Genomic DNA, 19,883 nt, shown 5'->3' with positions numbered 1-19,883 from the left:
ATCAAACACATGGGGACAGAGGTCCTGGTATACTTCCTGTTGAGGCAAATAACACGCACCTATCTATAAAGTTTCTGATTTCATACAAACTGTGAAATGCCAGTTATAAAATACATCTTTAACATAAAAAGGAATACATTTTACCTTATAATAATGTTTTAATATAGAATACAGGAAGCTTAAAGTGGTTGTAAACCTCAGACATGAAATATGAACAAAGCATATCCCTCTTTAGTGTGTACTTGTCTCCATTCAGAGCACTACACTTTGCCACCTCCTTCCTTCCACACAAAGGGGGGGGGGGGCGCGCTCCAGCACACAAGGAAGGGGGGGGGGGGCGCGCTCCAGCACACAAGGAAGGGGGGGGGGGCGCTCCAGCACACAAGGAGGGGGGGGGGGCGCTCCAGCACACAAGGAGGGGGGGGCGCTCCAGCACACAAGGAGGGGGGGGGCAGCTCCAGCACACAAGGAGGGGGGGGGGCAGCTCCAGCACACAAGGAGGGGGGGGGGGCAGCTCCAGCACACAAGGAGGGGGGGGGGCAGCTCCAGCACACAAGGAGGGGGGGGGGGCAGCTCCAGCACACAAGGAGGGGGGGGCAGCTCCAGCACACAAGGAGGGGGGGGCAGCTCCAGCACACAAGGAGGGGGGGGGCAGCTCCAGCACACAAGGAGGGGGGGGGCAGCTCCAGCACACAAGGAGGGGGGGGGCAGCTCCAGCACACAAGGAGGGGGGGGGGCGCTCCAGCACACAAGGAGGGGGGGGGGGGCGCTCCAGCACACAAGGAGGGGGGGGGGGGCGCTCCAGCACACAAGGAGGGGGGGGGGGGCGCTTCCAGCACACAAGGAGGGGGGGGGCGCTCCAGCACACAAGGAGGGGGGGGGCGCTCCAGCACACAAGGAGGGGGGGGGGCGCTCCAGCACACAAGGAGGGGGGGGGCGCTCCAGCACACAAGGAGGGGGGGGGCGCTCCAGCACACAAGGAGGGGGGGGGCGCTCCAGCACACAAGGAGGGGGGGGGCGCTCCAGCACACAAGGAGGGGGGGGGCGCTCCAGCACACAAGGAGGGGGGGGCGCGCTCCAGCACACAAGGAGGGGGGGGGCGCGCTCCAGCACACAAGGAGGGGGGGGGCGCTCCAGCACACAAGGAGGGGGGGCGCTCCAGCACACAAGGAGGGGGGGGGCGCTCCAGCACACAAGGAGGGGGGGGGGCGCTCCAGCACACAAGGAGGGGGGGGGCGCGCTCCAGCACACAAGGAGGGGGGGGCGCTCCAGCACACAAGGAGGGGGGGGGCGCTCCAGCACACAAGGAGGGGGGGGGCGCTCCAGCACACAAGGAGGGGGGGGGCGCGCTCCAGCACACAAGGAGGGGGGGGGCGCGCTCCAGCACACAAGGAGGGGGGGGCGCGCTCCAGCACACAAGGAGGGGGGGGGCGCGCTCCAGCACACAAGGGGGGGGGGCGCTCCAGCACACAAGGAGGGGGGGGGTGCTCCAGCACACAAGGAGGGGGGGGCGCGCTCCAGCACACAAGGAGGGGGGGGGGGTGCTCCAGCACACAAGGAGGGGGGGGCGCTCCAGCACACAAGGAGGGGGGGGGGCGCTCCAGCACACAAGGAGGGGGGGGGCGCTCCAGCACACAAGGAGGGGGGGGGCGCTCCAGCACACAAGGAGGGGGGGGCGCGCTCCAGCACACAAGGAGGGGGGGCGCGCTCCAGCACACAAGGAGGGGGGGGGCGCTCCAGCACACAAGGAGGGGGGGGGCGCTCCAGCACACAAGGAGGGGGGGGGCGCTCCAGCACACAAGGAGGGGGGGGGCGCTCCAGCACACAAGGAGGGGGGGGGGCGCTCCAGCACACAAGGAAAGGGGGGGGGCGCTCCAGCACACAAGGAGGGGGGGCGCTCCAGCACACGAGGAGGGGGGGGCGCTCCAGCACACAAGGAGGGGTGTTCCCTTCTCTCCAATCAGCTCTCAGAGCTCTCCTCACAGAGCTCTGCAGTGTGTAATTTCAGCTCTCCCCTCCCCGTTTTCTGACAGCTCAGAGCAGCTTAAAATTCAGAGTTTTAAACAGGTACAACCCATGTAGGAGGATTGGTTTCATCTCTGTGTATGACGTGAGGCCGGTCACTTCACTGGGTATATGGAAGGGTTTACATCCACTTTATATTCCTTCACAAAGCACTTTCACATCAGAAATGACACCGTAGTTCTCAGACATGGAGTGTTTCTAAAGTCAAGAATGATGATTGTACAGGAAAATATCGTTTTCTGTATTGAAAGTTTACCTAAATAGGAATTAGTGATGGAGAACCTTGAACAGTTATTGAATCCAGGAGGAGACTTACAGAACACAGTAGAATTTAGAAGCCACTAAGAGAAATCTAAAAGCCATCGGGATTCAAGGAAGATTACACACTCACCGGCCACTTTATTAGGTACACCTTGCTAGTAGCGGGTTGGACCCCCTTTTGCCTTCATTCTTGGTGACATAGATACAACAAGGTGTTGGAAACATTCCTCAGAGATTTTTCTCCATAGTGACATGATAACATCACACAGTTGATGCAGATTTGTCAGCTGCACATCCATGATGCCAATCTCTCATTCCACCACATCCCAAAGGTGCTCTATTGGATGAGATGTGGTGAGTGTGGAGACCATTGGAGGACAGGGACCTCATTGTCCAGTGGTGAGATGATTGGAGCTTTGTGACATGGTGCATTATCCTGCTGGAAGGAGCCATCAGAAGATGGGGACACTGTAGTCATAAAGGGATGGACATGGTCAGCAACAATACTCAGGTAGGACGTGGTGTTTAACCAGTTCCCGACCGGCGCACGCCGATGTAGGTCGGCAGAATGGCACGCTGGGCAAATGGACTTACAGGTACGTGCATTTGAATTTGAATTCCCGCGATCGGCTCACGGAGAGGACGAACGGGGAGATGCTGATGTAAACAGCATCTCCCCATTCTGCCTAGTGACAGTGTCACTGATCTCTGCTTCCTGTCATCGGAGCAGAGATCAGAGTAATGACACTGCTAGCCCATCCCCTACAGTTAATAATCACTCCCCTAGTACTGATTAACCCCTCCCCGCCCCCTAGTGGTTAACCCCTTCACTGCCAGTGTCATTTACACAGTAATCAGTGCATTTTAAAATCGCACTGATCGCTGTATAAATGACAATGGTCCAAAAAATGTGTCAAAAATGTCCGACATGTCCGCCATAACCTTTGCAGTCACAATAAAAATCGCTGATCGCCGCCATTACTAGTAAAAAAAAAAAAAAAATAAAAAAATGAATAAAAATGCCATAAAACTATCCCTTATTAAGTAAACGCTATAACTTTTGTGCAAACCAATCAAACGCTTATTGCGATTTTTTTTTTTACCAAAAATATGTAGAAGAATACATATCGGCCTAAACTGAGGGAAAAAAAATTTTTTTTATATATTTTTGGGGGATATTTATTATAGCAAAATAATGCGTTTTTTTTCAAAATTGTCGCTCTTATTTTGTTTATAGCGCAAAAAATAAAAGTCGCAGAGGCGATCAAATACCACCAAAAGAAAGCTTTATTTGTGGGAAAAAAAGGACGTCAATTTTGTTTGGGAGCCACGTCGCACGACCGCGCAGTGCCGAATCGCAAAAAAACGCTCTGGTCAGGAAGGGGGTAAATTCTTCCGCGGTTGAAGTGGTTAAATGATGCTCAATTGATACTAAGGGGCCCAAAGTGTGCCAAGAAAATATCCCCCCCACACCATTACATCACCACCACCAGCCTGAACCGGTGATACAAGGCAGGATGGATCCATGATTTCATGTTGTTTATGTCAAATTCTGACCCCACCATCCGAAATCGAGACTCAGACCAGGCAACGTTTTTCCAATCTTCTATTGTACAATTTTGGTGATCTGTGAGAATTGTAGTCTCAGTTTCCTGTTCTTAGCTGACAGGAGTGGCACCCGGTGTGGACTACTCCTGCTGTAGCCCATCTGCTTCAAGGTTGGATGTGTTGTGCACTCAGAGATGGTATTCTGCATACCTTGGGTGTAACAAGTGGTTATTTCAGTTACTGTTGCTTTTTTTTTATCACCTGGAACCAGTCTGCCCATTCTCCTCTGACCTCAACAAGGCATTTTCCTCCACACAACTGCCACTCACTGGATATTTTCTCTTTTTTCCACCATTCTCTGTAAACCCCGAGAGATGGTTGTGTGTGAAAATCCCAGTAGATCAGCAATTTTTCAAATACTCAGACCAGCCCATCTGGCGCCAACAACAATGCCACGTTCAAAGTCACTTAAATCTCTTTTCTTCCCTCATTCTGATGCTCAGTTTGATATTCAGCAAGTCATCTTCACCACGTCTAGATGCCTAAATGCATCGAGTTGCTGCCATGCGATTGGCTGATTAGCAATTTCTGTTACCAGGCAACTGGACAGGTGTACCTAATAAAGTGGCCGGTGAGTGTACATTCATCATTTAGGAATACAAACTAAGCACACAACAAGTTATGGGCCAGTGGGGACTCCAGGGAACACCATTACCCCGACTCCTGAATGGGGGACAGCATACACTTACATCCATTATGGTGACAGTGAGGTCCCGGATTTTGTGTGGCTCCACATAAGAGTTCTGACAGTTCAGGGTCAGACGAGATGCCAACTCACTTTGATTCAAACTTTCCAACTATAAAAGGAAAATAGCAATACAGTCATACAAATCCAGTCATCTGCCCTATTAGACAATATTGTTATGTAGACAGTAATTACATAAAAGTGCATCAGAGGTCAGTAACTGGATCATTTTACAAAAGGTCGGCAACATCAGCGGCTTTAGGCCTCGTTCACATCGGAGTGACGCTGCCGTGTCATGTTTTTTGGAGTGGCGCCATTCATTTTTAAATAGGCCTCCCTCCGCTCCAAAAAAGGCGCAAAGAAGCTAATGTACCAATTTTTGCTACGGAGCTAGGCGCGTTTGGTGTTGCACGTTTTGCCGTGATTTTTGTGTGCTTTGTCACGTGGAAAAAAAAAAAAAAAAAAAAAAAAAAAAAAAAAAAAAAAAAAAAAAAAAAAAAAAAATCGCACCGTGTTTAGGGTGCCATTAGGAAATAAATAACGGCACCACAAGCGCTTTGCAGGTTTTTAAGCGATTCTGCAATAGCTGGCGCAATCGTGCGATTCAGGTGTGAATGGAGCCTTACTTAAAAGCAGAACTAAACTATCTGAGAACCAAACTGAAAACCACTAATTTAACCACTCTTGGACCGCCCACCGCATATATACACTGCGGCAGGGCGGCCCTATTGCAAGAAATGACACTGGGGGCGCCGATGCGCGGGTCCGACGGCCACGCACAATCGCTCCTCAGGGAGGCAGAACGGAGATCTGACTATGTAAACAAAGCAGATCCCCGTTCTGACAGGGAAGTACACAGAGATCTTCTGTTCCTAGTGATCAGGAACAGCGATCTCTCTGTACTCCCAGTCAGTTCATCCCCCCCCACAGATAGAAAGCACCTCCAAGGGACACACTTAACCCCTCGATCACACCTGGTGTTAACCCCTTCCCTGCCAGTGTCATTTATACATTGATCAGTGCATATTTTTAGCTCTAATCGCTGTGATGTCACTGGTTCCCAAAAAAAAAAAAGCAGCCGATTTGTCCGTTGCAGTCCCGCTAAAAATCGCTGATCACCACCATTACTAGTAGTAAAGAAAGATAGATAGCTAGAGATGGTAGAGATATATCTATCTCAAAATGCCAAAAATCTATCCCCTATTTTGTAGACGCTATAACTTTTGTGCAAACCAATCAATATACGCTTATTGTGATTTATTTATTTTACTATAAATATGTAGAAGAATGCGTATTGGCTTAAACTGATGAATTATTATTATTTTTTATTATTGGATATGTATTCTAGCAAAATGTAGGTTTTTTTTTCTCCAAATATTGTCGGTCTTATTTGTTTATAACGCAAATTAAAAAAAAAAAAAAAAAGGGACGATTTTGTTTGGGTACAGCATCATACGACCGCGCAATTGTCAGTTAATGCAATGCAGTGCTGCATCGCAAAAAATGGCCTGGTCATTAAGGGGGTAAATCTTTCCAGGGCTGAAGTGGTTACAGCCTAACTACACCTTTCATAAGATGTTACACCCATATTCATGTTACGAACTAACAGGGCATCCACCGCTCCCCCCCTCTGACAGCTAGCGGGGGATCTTCTCCCCTCTGCTAGCTGTCATAATTTAAAATTGTGGAAAAAAAAAAAAAAAAAAACACACCCGGCACTTATTCACATTGTTCTGTAAATGGTAAAACTACAAGCCCCAATAGTCTTTGTGGATGTCGGCTTGTAGCTTTCACTGAACTACCACGGCGCAGGTGAGCGCGGTGGTAGTTCATCAAGTCTTCTTGTCAGATTGTATCCACTTGCCAGTTTGATGTACAGGCACATCTTTAGGCTCCAGAAACAAAAAATAATAAATGCAGTTTTTTTACCTGCAAAAAAAAAAAAGTGCATTTATTATTTTTTTTGTTAACCCCTTGCCCTCCAGAAAATGTACTCCGAATGACTACTCTTCCACATATTTTTTGAAAAGGCATGCAACTAATAGCTCCGTTTTGAAACTTAGATCTCTCTGGTTCATTAGTGCAAACCTCAGTCATCCTGTTATTATCCAAACCAAGCTACAGTAAATCCTGGGGGGCCATTCCATAAAGCTGCTGCACCACTTTGCTGGCGTTAATTGCTCTTGTTAATGTGTTGCACCAATTCCATAAAAGGTCTGACAGTTTTGGTTCAACAACAACTCAAAGCCAAATTAACCACTTGCTGGCCAGGCCTTTTCTGGAACTTTTAGTTTTAAAAGTTTAAAATCTAAGTAATTTTCTAGCAAAAAAATACTGAACGCCCAAACATTATACATTTTTTTTTTTTTTTTTTTTAGAAGAGACCAAGAGAATAAAATGGGGACAGTGCAATATTTTATGTCACATGGTATTTTACACAGCAGTCTTTCAAACACAATTTTTTTGGGAAAAAATACTTTTAAATGATTTGGAAAAAAAAAAAAAAAAAAAGGATACCCAACATGTCATGTTTTAAAATTGCGCACGCTCATGGAATGGCAACAAACTACTATTTTTTATAGGTTAACTGTTTAGAATTACAGAGGAGGTCTAGCGCTAGATTTCTTTCGCTCTAACGTAAGCGGCGGTACCTCACATGTGGTTTGAACACAGTTTACATATGCGGGCCCAAATTACGTACGCGTTAACTTCTGCTGCACGAGCACGGAGGAGCGTTCAACACTTTTTTTTTTTTCTTATTTTATTTTTTATTTTTACACTGTCCCTTTATTTATAAACAAACCTTTATAGAAAAAAAAAAAAAAAGCATGACAGGTCCTCTTTATTGAGAGATCTGGGGTCATAAAGACCCCAAATCTCTCATTTACCTTTAAAAGCAAATTACAGAACAAAATTATCTTTGAACTTTTGCTTTGAAAAAAAAATAAATAAAAAGTTACTATTGCCCGGGAAACAGAAGTGACGTCAGACGTCGCTCTGGTCCTCCAAGGTCATACAGACGAGTGACGGCCATTTTGGCCTCCCTCTTCTCCATACCCAGCTACCGACAGCATCGGATCGCTCCCAGGCTTTACCGATGGGTCAGGTAATCCAGCGGGAAGCGTCGGGAGGGGAGAAACTTCTAAAAAGCAATCCTGCGGCGAATCCGCCCACGGGATCACTTTTAAAATCGGAAAGAGAATCTGCCATAGTATAAAAAAAAAAAAAAAAAATACTGGGGTTATGGCAGATGGCTGCTGCCATAACCCCAGTATTTAACATAAAAAAAAAAAATACACATTTTTACTATGGGCCGGTCGTGGGAGTAAAAAGGTCGTAATGTAGTTCCTATTTGTTCCACTTTTACATTGTGGCGCAACACCTGTGCCAGATTTTAAAAAATATATATATACAAACAGTTCAAATCTTATGAAAATGGAGTCAAGACCAAACGTTCCTTTAGTCTCCGTTCACATCTTGGCATTCTGAAACGCGGGCTGAATCTCCACGATTCCGCCCGTCATTCAAAATAGCGGCAAATCGCCGGACGCCCGTGCGTTCCCTGTCGCTTCCAATGGCACCCCAATCACAGCGCGAAGTACAAAAGCATCATTTGGGCGTTTCACAATTCTGTGATTTTGCTGCGATTGTCGCCTGATGAATCGGGGCAAAATCACGCCGCGATTGGGGTGCCATTGGAAGCGATTCAGAACGCCAATATGAGAATGAAGCCTTAGGGTACAGAGATGGATTTTGTGAAAGTTCTAAAAGTGGCGCATCATGCACCAAATTCAAGTACAAGTTCCGGACAGGTACATAAATTTGGAGCACGCTGCACCCCTTTTAAAACGCATTTGTGAGACATTTTTCGCATAATCTATCTGTGCCAGTCTTTATCAATTCCAGGGAACTTCATGTGACATGTCATGAACAATTCTTAACACATAAAAATTGATCTAAGAAAAACAGTAACAGAATCATATAAAAGAAAAAAAATTCATACCCGATCCACCATGAAATCAATGGCATCAGCCATAACTGGATCCACTGGGCCAGATGAAAAGTTTCCTAAAAGGATCTTCTTGAGCATGAATGCCGGCATGAGCCAAAAGCTGCAAAACACAAATCATCTTTACAGCAACAGGGCACAGACACGACTGTACAAGCTCATGGTTTGCCAAAATACAAAACAGGATGACACTGACACAATCAGGGATCGGGGGGGGCACCATCTTTTGATTTACAAAATCATTAAAGCGGAGTTCGACCCAAAAGTGGAACTTCCGCTTTAAGGACTCCTTACATTGCCACATTGGGCATGTAATTTCTTTGGGGGGGGGGGGGGGGGGGTGCCTAGTTTTGACAGATACCCAGCTCCAGCTCCGGCTGCCCAGGCGAATTGAGCAGAAGTTCTCCACCCCCCCCACCCCCAATCTTCTGGGATGTCACAGGTCCCAGAAGATTGCTTGGCTATTGAAGAAGCGCAGCATGGCTCGCAATTCGTCACAGCCGGGTGCCCACACTAGTGATGCCGGAGAGAACCGAGGGCTCGGGCGGCCGCATCGCTGGACCATGGGACAGGTGAGTGTGTGTTTATTAAGGCTGCAGTCACACTTCAGTGTTCTGAATTGTGGGCAGATTTGCCCTAATTTGAAAGCGCTGATGTGTGAACGGAAAATCGCGGGACTCGCATTTGAGATGCCACTCATTTAAATAACACTTCAAATCACAGCGCAGGTCTGCCGCGAATGTTGCGGCAACACGCATCGCGAGAAGCACATCCCCCCCAAAAGTTCAGAAGCTACTTTTGGGCGACATGCTTCCTGCGATGTGTGTTACTGCAATTTCAGCACAATTGATCTTGCGACACTCACTCCAGACCAGCGCCGCGACTTGAGGTGTCATTCTAATTAATGGCATCTCAAATGCGAGTCCCGCGATTTGTCATTCACATATCAGCACTTTGAAATTGCTGAAGTGTGATTGCAGCCTAAAAGTATTTTTAATAAAACACAAAACCGAGTCAAACGGCTCCAGTAAGCTGCCGTTGCTTCCCAGTCCTTTCCGCACTTACTGGAGCCGTTGGTAAGCCCGGAACCAATCTGATCCCTCTGATGCCTAGACAGGAAGTCAAGTGAGGGCAAGATAGAGAATCGCCGCTGGGAGCATTTAATCTTTTAAAGAAATCTCCCACAGCACACAATGATACCGGGGTTATGGCAGCTAGCTGCTGCCATAACAAAAGTATTTAACATCAAAGTAATGACGTAAATGTGTTGTCGGTGGTTGACAAGTGGTTAAATGGCACTCGCAGAGAACCTTCCTGGCCGGCAGAACACAACGATTACTGCTATATAGGCTATAGCCGCTGGCAGTAATTGCATGTAGAAACTACATTAATTGATCGATTTGGGTACAATTAGCCTTCCCATATATGGATCGAATCTCGGCTGGTACCTGCAGAACCAACCAAGATTCGCTCCACCTATGGCTGGCTTAAAGAGGAAGTAAACCCTGGTGGGTTTTACTTCCTCTTTGTTTCCCTGCAAAGGTAAAGCATAATGGGCTACTATGCATCACATACTAGCCCATTATGTGTCACTTACCTGAAAAGCCTGTGATGTCTCCGTTGTCCACTAGCAGCGAGCGTCCATTTTCACCCCTCTTCCTTCCGGGCCGAGAACTCCGGCTCTGCGACTGGCCGGAGTCACGTGACGTTACTCCCGCGCATGCTCGTGGGAGCCGCCATTCACGGCATGACCTTTAATAGAAACGGCACGATGTGCCCTTTCTAAAGTGCGCTGATGACTTAGGCGCATGCGCCATAGTCATCGGCACTCGGCTTTTTAGAAAATATATCCTAAACCGTGGAGGTTTAGGAGATATTTCCAGCACCTACAGGTAAGCCTTAATAGAGGCTTACCTATAGGTAAAAGTGGTTTATACATACAGAGTCAGACAGGTAGGATTGTGCTCTACACTCACCCATTTGCTGTCCAGGTCTGGTTGAAGATGGATGTGTCGCTGAAGGAGTTACACAGGATGAGAGACTGAACTCTGGGGGACTTGTGTGTGTACTCTGCAAACTTCTGGGCCAGAAAGCCACCAAGAGACGCTCCAAACAGGTGAACCTAGCCATACACAAAAAGGAGGTACAATCCAATTAAAGGGTTACCCGAAAAAAAAACAAAAAAACAAAAAAAGATCCTGTTCCCCTAAAGCATTAATAACAGCACAGTGCTTGTGCTGTGTATTTTGGACCCTTTTATCACCTAAACAATCTGGCAAATCCTGCCTGGGTATACCCTCCCCCCATGTAAACTGACCACGGTTTATCATGGCTTCTGAGCCCAGACACCGTGGTCAGTGTATGTGCCTCCGTCATCCGCAGCTCTGTCTGCCCGGTGTCAGTACCCACCCCCTCCTCTTATGCTGCTATTAGAACTACAATAAAAACATCCCATCCCCTCTGTAACAAAGTTATGTGCCCCTGTGACTGTATTATATAAAAAAAAGCTGTTGATCTGTACCTTATGTCGGAGCATCTACCGATGCTCATGTGACTCCTCGGCTCTCTCTCCTCCCTGGCTGACATCAGCTTGAGCGCTCAGCCCCGCCCAGTATAGCTGTCAGCCGGGGAGAGGAGAGAGCCGGGAGAAGCTCTGCTATAAAAAGGTACAAATCGGCAACTTTTTTTATATAAAACACAGACACAGGGGCACAACGTTACAGAGGGGATGGAATGTTTTTATTGTGTTAGTTTAACCGCTTTAAAATTCCAAATAAAAGAAAAAAATAGCAAAAAAATTCTAAACCTTACCAATATTTTTACTCTAAATACTCAGCTCCTAGAGCTTAGCTGGACAAGTAGCTGTAAAATGAGCGTTAATATGAGCTATAAGGCCTCGCACACATGGACATCGAAAGCCTAAAAATATGCACAGCCTCATATTCCAGGCGTTATTCCACCTGGCGATCTGAAGGTGCCATTGTAGCTTGCCATACAAGTGAAAGGGTCCATGCATGTAAACTTTGAGACTTCTGTGCACTGGCGTTTACTCATGTACGAAAGCCTCTTCACTTGTATGGCAGGCTGTACATTGTAACTGCGCTCCCCCTAGGCATGAAAGCATTCATAATTTTATCCTGGACCTATTTTCAGGCTTTCACTATCCGTGTGCATGGTGCCTAAAAGACTGGAATCGTACAGGAGGTCAATGGGGACAAACTGTAATCTGAGTTCTGTACATTTCACTGCAGCAACATTCTATGAGCTCTGCATACAGTTGGGAAAGCAATTATTTGATCCCCATCAGATTTTGTAAGTTTGCCTATTTACGAAAAAAGGAAGAGTCAATAATTGTTACCATAGGTGTATTTTAAATGATAGAGACAGAATATCAACTAAAAATCCAGAAAAAAAAAAAAAAAACAAACACAATACAAAATGTTATAAATGGAGTTGCATTTCAGTGAGTAAAATAAGTATTTGATCCCCTACCAACAATAATTCTGGCTCCCAGACAGGCTACAGTAGGTGCTCATGTGCTAAACAGGTTAGTACTGTCAATTTAAGGTGTTCCTAATGACAACTCGTTATGTGTATAAAAAAAAAAAAAAAAAAAAAAAAAAGGAAGGACACCTGTTCACAGAATCTCATTCTTCCATTAAAACCTCACCATTATGGGCAAGACCAAAGAGCTGTCAAAGGACGTCAGGGACAAGATTGTAGACCTGGCTAGAATGGGCTACAAAGACCATCAGCAAGACGCTTGGTGAGAAGACCTCGTGGAACGATTATTCGCAAATGGAAGAAATACAAAATAACCATCAATCGCCCTCGGTCTGGAGCTCCATGCAAGCTTTCGCCTCATGGGGTAAGGATGATCATGAGAAAAAGTGAGGGATCGGCCCAGAACTACACGGGAGGAGCTTGTGAATGATCTCATGGAAGTTGGCACCAGTGTCACCAAACAAACCATTGGTAGCACAATACACCACCATGGACTGAAATTCTGCAGCACCCACAAGGTCCCCTTCCTCAAGATGGCACATGTCCAGGCCCGTCTGAAGTTCGCCAATGAACATCCAAAAGGATTCAGGGAAGGATTGGGAGAAAGTGCTGTGGTCAGATGAGACCAAAATTGAGCTTTTTGGCATTAATTTGACTCCGTGTTTGGAGGAAGAAAAATGCTGACTATGACCAGAACACCACCATCCCTACAGTCAAGCACGGAGGTGGAAACATTATGCTTTGGGGCGGTTTCTCTGCTAAAGGTACAGGCCGACTTTGCCGCATTGATGGGCCAATGGATGGGGCCATGTATTGTAAAATCTTGGATGAGAACCTTCTTCCCTCAGCCAGAGCACTAAAGATGGGTCATGCATGGGTCTTCCAGCAGGACAATGCCCAAAAACATACCGCTAAGGCAACAAAGGAGTGGATCAAGAAGAAGCATATTAAGGTCATCGTGATGAGACCAAAATAAATGTTTTTGGAACTGATGGGTTCAAAACTGTATGGCGTTGCAAAGGTGAGGAGTACAAAGAAAATTGGTGCCTACAGTGAAGCATGATGGTGGCAGTGTCCTTCTGTGGTGCTGCACGAGTGCTGCTGGTGTTGGGGAGCTGCATTTTATTGATGGCATCATGAATTCACAGATGCACTGCTCTATATTTAAAGAGAAGATTCTACCATCACTCCGTGCCCTTGGTCATCATGCATTTTTCCAACATGACAATGATCCAAAACACTCATCCAAGGCCACTGTTGCATTTCTGAAGAAGAACCGGGTGAAAGTGATTCAGTGGCCAAGTATGTCTCCTGATCTGAACCCAATCGGGGAACACCTATGGGGAATTCCGATGAGACAAACTGAACATCGCTCTCCATCCAGTATCCAGGCTCTAAAAGAGGTCGTTCTTGAACAATGTAAAAAGATCGATGTTGCACTGTCACCAACTTGTTCATTCCATGCCTAGAAGACTTGGTACTGTCCTTACAAATCATGGAGATCATACAAAATAATAGATGGAGGAGTTTTTGTTGTGGGGTGTATTCATTTTTGCATCAATTTTGATTTAAACTGAAGCTTTTGTAATCCAAGTATTATTAACTTTACTTTCATGTAATGAGCTAAACAAATGTTATATAAAAAAAAAAAAAAAACAACTCAGTTTTGTCAAAATGTTGGAAATTGTTCTGATGAACATTGAGATATTGATTAAAATCTTACTTTTCAAAGGGGGGTGTACTCAAATATGATGAGTACTGTGTGTGGAGGGCCTCCAAAAAAAAATTTTGAGGGAGGATTTGATGTGCTTGGGTGCAACTTTAATTTTTATCATTTAAAATTTTTTTACTTATTTTTTAAAACACTTTTTTTTTTTTTTAAATACTTTATTGTTTTCTAAAAAAGATGTACAATACATTGTACACAACTACTACAATAAACCCCGCGGGGGGTGGGGGGGCCGGGATCTGGGGCCCCCTTATTGAAAGGGGGCACCCAGATTCCGATAAGCCCACCGCCCGCAGACCCAGACAACCAACAGCCAGGGTTGTCGGGAAGAGTCATCAACATTGGGACAAAGTGCTTTGGGGTGGGGGGCGCAGGGCCTCCCCTGCCCCAAAGCACCAACCCCCCCATGTTGAGGGCATGTGGCTTGGTATGGTCCAGGAGAGGGGGGCGCTCGCTCCCCTTTCCTGTCCTGCGTGCTCGGATAAGGGTCTGGTATGGATCTTGGGGGGACCCCCACGCCATTTTTTTTGGTCTGGGTGTGCCACTTAAGATCCATACCAGACAGAAGGGTCTGGTATCGTCCTGGGGGGGGGAAGCCTCACGCAAATTTTTTTTAACATTTTCGCTGAGTTCCCCCCTCAAGATTCTCAGCACACAAGTCGGGCCGCAAGTCGGATCCTCTTGATCCGACTTCTGGTGCAATCTCTATTCAAATCAATGGGCTCCCATAGGGAACCGTTGATTTTGAGTAGAGACAGAGAAACGCGGGTGAAAGCCAGCGCGGAGTAACGTGCATTGAATTCAATGCAAAACGCAGATAAAATCGCGTTTTTAACGCCACTTTTATCCTGGCGTCTGTACTGGCTTTACAGCCCATTTTTTAAAACGTCTGTGGGCATGTAGCCTTACAATCACTTTAAGTCGGATCAGAGTAGGACTGAAGTTGCAGGGCAAAGTAGGATTGGAAGTCACATGACTTTCATGTCGGAGTAGTGTGTTAACTTATGTTTGTGAGTAGACAGCTTTGATTTTATTCATATCTTTTAATAAATCTGTTGGATAAAGCACTAGGCCAGTGTGCCCACTTTTCTTTCTCTAATCTCACAGCACTGTCAGGACGACCCCAGTCCTAGAGGGCAGAAAGGCATCTATGAGATTATCCACCATTTGACCAGGGACATGTGACACTACAGTCAGCTGACTCTAGAGTGTGTTCTTAACCACACGTGTTCTGAAATCATAAAAGGGTTAATAAAAGGGTCAAACAAAAATTCAGTCCGTGTGTAAAATACACTCAGTGTGTACCTTTCCCATCAGAGTCTCCCTCACATTAGGCTCCTCCTTATATCAGAGTATTTCCTTACATCAGGGTCCTCTATTAGGGTCCAAATAGGAGTCCCCATGTCATCTGGGTACCCATCAATGTCCCCTCTTACCTTACACTTGCAGCAAAGGTGGAGCAGATTTGAACAGAAAAAGTCCTTCTGTAAATGCTGGGGAAAGCTGGTGACTGGTTGCTAGGACGCTGGTGGTCATAACAACCATTAACAGAGAATGACAGCACAAGAGGAAATGGGACTGGAGAGGACAGAAATGGACCGCTGCAAACCTGAACTGAGACCTGTATGAGAGCAGTGGGCTCTGAGGACACGTCACTAACCCTAGCTGTGAGCCAGATAATACATCCGTGACGTCATCCCGCCACACGCTGCGTTCCAGCCCTCTCCTGAGACCTGCTGACTGCGTTCCAGACCTCGCTCTGGATCCCACCCGAGAGCCGCAAGATACCTGGTGGACAAGACGCCGGCTTTACATCACACAGTTTCACAGGATGAGATCAGCGCTGATAGCAGAGACTGAGATTGACATTTCACTGGACTCCACTGTATCTTCCATGTGAGTTTCTAATACACTTTGTTCATTAAATGAATACAGTTTTACTCAAGTGGTGCCTATCTTATCTTTTCGTGAGCCAGATAAGGCCTGTGGAACGGTTTTATAGGACAGTTACAAACACAGGAATAGCCATGTGGAATTATTACTCATTGGATGTACAGATCACTAAACACTGGTGAACTACTATCCTGTGTGTCTCAATCAAACTCACCTTGTCCAAGTGCAAATCATCCAAAAGTTTTCTGAATCCATCACAGAACTCCAAGTGATCCCAGTACACTGGATACTGAAGCTGAAAAGACAACAGAAACTATGATAAGAAAGATAAAGTTACAGCAGAACTATAAACTGATAACAATGATTCCAATTATATTCAGTTTTGTGTTCTTAAAAAAAAAAAAAAAAAAATCCCATAATGCTTCTGGTTTGTGAATGACTGTGGGGTCATGTGAGATGCTGTCATTGTGCTGGGGGTGGAATGTGAACTATGATCGGGGTCAATCACATGCTGCACTGACATAACAATGAAATGTAGCTGGGACAGGGGGAGGGGAATCCCTGGTGATCCCTATACATTATTATTATTATACAGTATTTATATAGCGCCAACAGTTTACGTAGCGCTTTACAACTTGAGGGTAGACAGTACAAATACAATACACTTTGATACAGTAGGAATCAGAGGGCCCTGCTCCTTAGAGCTTACAATCTAAGAGGGAAGGTCAAGAGATACAAAAGGTAATAACTGTGGGTGATGTGCTGATTGAGAAGATAAATGTACAGTTGTTAGGTGGGGGCCAGATAGGCTTCTCTGAAGAGATGAGTTTTCAGGGATCGTCTGAAAGTGGATAAAGTAGGAGAAAATCGGACAGATTGGGGGTAGAGCATTCCAGAGGATGGGGGAGGCTCTGGAGAAGTCCTGAAGGCGAGCATGGGATGAGGTGACAAGGGAGTTTGAGAGCAGGAGATCTTGGGAGGAGCGAAGAGAACGATTAGGTTGGTATTTTGTGACTAGGTTAGAGATGTAGCTGGGGGCCAGGTTGTGGATGGCTTTGTAAGTTATAGTTAGTATCTTGAATTTAATTCGGTGATTGAGTGGCAGCCAATGGAGGGATTGGCAGAGGGGTGTAGCAGACGCTGAGCGGTTTGTGTGGTGGATGAGCCTGGCAGCAGCGTTCTTGACGGATTTAAGTGGGGAGGAGCCTATTTAGAGGTAAACCAATGAGGAGGGAGTTGCAGTAGTCGAGGCGGGAGATGACCAGGGAGTGGATTAGAAGCTTAGTGGTGTCATTGGTTAGGAAGGGGCGTATCTTGGAGATGTTGCGAAGATTGAGGCGGCAAGCTTTGGATAGTGATAGAATGTGGGGTCGAAAGGTTAGTTCAGAGTCCAGGATTACACCTAGGACCTTGGCGTGGGGGGATGGGTTGATAGTTGAGCCATTGATATTGACAGAGAAAGTGGCACCTGAGGGAGGAAATATCATGAGCTCGGTTTTGGATAGGTTGAGTTTGAGGAAGTGATGTGACATCCAGGCTGATATGTCTGCTAGTAAGTTGGTAATGCGTGAGGAGACAGATGGAGAGAGCTGGGGGGTGGAGAGATAGATTTGGGTGTCATCAGCGTAGAGATGATATTTAAAGCCGTGGGAGGCAATCAACTGACCCAAGGAGGTGGTGTAGAATGAGAAAAGGAGAGGTCCAAGAATAGAACCTTGGGGGACCCCAACAGAGAAAGGAAGAGGAGAGGAGGAAGTAGAGTTGTAAGTGACACTGAAGGAGCGGTGTGATAGGTAGGATGAGAACCAGTGAAGAGTACAGTCACAGAGACCAAAGGAGTGGATATATGTTATCTGCCATGAACATTCCCTTATTACTCTTGGCTTTCTAGATTTTCTAGAACTACCACCACACTTTATTATCTGAACAACCATTACCTTCCGATCATTTAGAACCCAAATTTGCAGCACAGAGCACTGGCCTCATCTCTGTAGAACTACAACCCCCAACATGTCCCACCAAGATCTACTGCATCACTAAAGAACATACACTCACTGGCCACTTTATTAGGTACACCTTACTAGTAGCGGGTTGGACCCCCTTTTGCCTTCATCCTCCGTGGCATAGATACAACAAGGTGTTGGAAACATTCCTCAGAAGTTTAGCTCCATAGTGACATGATAACATCACACAGTTGCTGCAGATTTCTCGGCTGCACATCCATGATGCCAATCTCCCGTTCCACCACATCTCAAAGGTGCTCTATTGGATGAGATGTGGAGAGTGTGGAGACCATTGGAGTACAGGGACCTCATTGTCCAGTGGTGAGATGATTGGAGGTTTGTGACATGGTGCATTATCCTGCTGGAAGGAGCCATCAGAAGATGGGGACACTGTAGTCATAAAGGGATGGACATGGTCAGCAACAACAATACTCAGGTAGGTCGTGGTGTTTATATGATGCTCAATTGGTACTAAGGGGCCCAAAGTGTGCCAAGAAAATATCCCCCCCACCATTACACCCCCACCACCAGCCTGAACCGGTGATACAAGGCAGGATGGATCCATGTGCCAAATTCTGACCCCACCATCTGAATGTCACAGCTGAAAAATCAAGACTCATCAGACCAGGCAACGTTTTTCCAATCTTTTCTATTGTCTAATCTTCTATTGTCCAATTTCGGTGATCCTGTGCCAATTGTAGCCTCAGTTTCCTGTTCTTAGCTGACAGGAGTGGCACCCGGTGTGGTCTTCTGCTGCTGTAGCCCATCTGCTTCAAGGTTGGATGTGTTGTGCATTCAGAGATGGTATTCTACATACCTTGGGTGTAATGAGTGTTTATTTGAGTTACTATTGCCTTTCTGTCATCTAGAACCAGTCTGCCCATTCTCCTCTGACATCAACAAGGCATTTTCATCCACACAACTGCCGCTCACTGGATATTTTCTCTTTTTTGGACCATTCTCTGAAAACCTGAGAGACGTTTGTGTGTGAAAATCCCAGTAGATCAGCAGTTTTGGAAATACTCAGAACGGCCCATCTGGCACCAACAACCATGCCACGTTCAAAGTCACTTAAATCCCCTTTACTTCCCCCATTCTGATGCTCGGTTTGAACTTCAGCAAGTCGTCTTCACCACGTCGAGATGCCTAAATGCATTCAGTTGCTGCCATGTGATTGGCTGACAAGCAATTGAACAGGTGTACCTAATAAAGTGGCCGGTGAGCAAGTGTGAATAAATATATATTTATTTTACACACACGTTATATAATGGCTGATTTATGTAGGATATTAGAATATATATATATATATATATATATATATATATATATATATATATATATATATATATATATATATATATATATATATATATATATATATATATATATACACATACATACATACATACACACACATACACACACATATACATATATACATACACACACACAGTGGGGACGGAAAGTATTCAGACCCCCTTCAATTTTTCACTCTTTGTTATATTCCATTTGCTAAAATCATTTAAGTTCATTTTTTTCCCTCATTAATGTACACACAGCACCCCATATTGTACACACAGCACCCCATATTGTACACACAGCACCCCATATTGTACACACAGCACCCCATATTGACAGAAAAACACAGAATTGACATTTTTGCAGATTTATTAAAAAAGAAACTGAAATATCACATGGTCCTAAGTATTCAGACCCTTTGCTCAGTATTTAGTAGAAGCCCCTTTTGATCTAATACAGCCATGAGTCTTTTTGGGAAAGATGCAACAAGTTTTTCACACCTGGATTTGGGGATCCTCTGCCATTCCTCCTTGCAGATCCTCTCCAGTTCTGTCAGGTTGGATGGTAAACGTTGGTGGACGGCCATTTTTAGGTCTCTCCAGAGATGCTCAATTGGGTTTAAGTCAGGGCTCTGGCTGGGCCATTCAAAAACAGTCACAGAGTTGTTGTGAAGTCACTCCTTCGTTATTTTAGTTGTGTGCTTAGGGTCATTGTCTTGTTGGAAGGTAAACCTTCGGCCCAGTCTGAGGTCCTGAGCACTCTGGAGAAGGTTTTCGTCCAGGATATCCCTGTACTTGGCCACATTCATCTTTCCCTCGATTGCAACCAGTCGTCCTGTCCCTGCAGCTGAAAAACACCCCCAACAGC

At 46.0% G+C, this 19,883-nt stretch overlaps 1 protein-coding gene across 1 annotated transcript in view; it reads right to left on the bottom strand.

The window, feature by feature from the left end:
• The window catches only part of SPG21 (SPG21 abhydrolase domain containing, maspardin), a gene marked incomplete in the record, with an annotated part of 46,655 nt that overhangs the window by 2,120 nt on the left and 24,652 nt on the right, over nt 1-19,883 (bottom strand). Inside the window, 4 exon segments of the mRNA XM_073618347.1 lie at nt 4,584-4,691; nt 8,583-8,691; nt 10,565-10,710; nt 15,929-16,009. Of these exon segments, the coding sequence (XP_073474448.1) occupies nt 4,584-4,691; nt 8,583-8,691; nt 10,565-10,710; nt 15,929-16,009 (444 nt within the window).

This window comes from Aquarana catesbeiana, linkage group LG03, assembly GCF_042186555.1.
Source record: "Aquarana catesbeiana isolate 2022-GZ linkage group LG03, ASM4218655v1, whole genome shotgun sequence".
NCBI classification, from domain to species: domain Eukaryota; kingdom Metazoa; phylum Chordata; class Amphibia; order Anura; family Ranidae; genus Aquarana; species Aquarana catesbeiana.
Note: the sequence above shows the minus strand (reverse complement) of the source record. Positions and strands in the feature narration are given on the sequence as shown.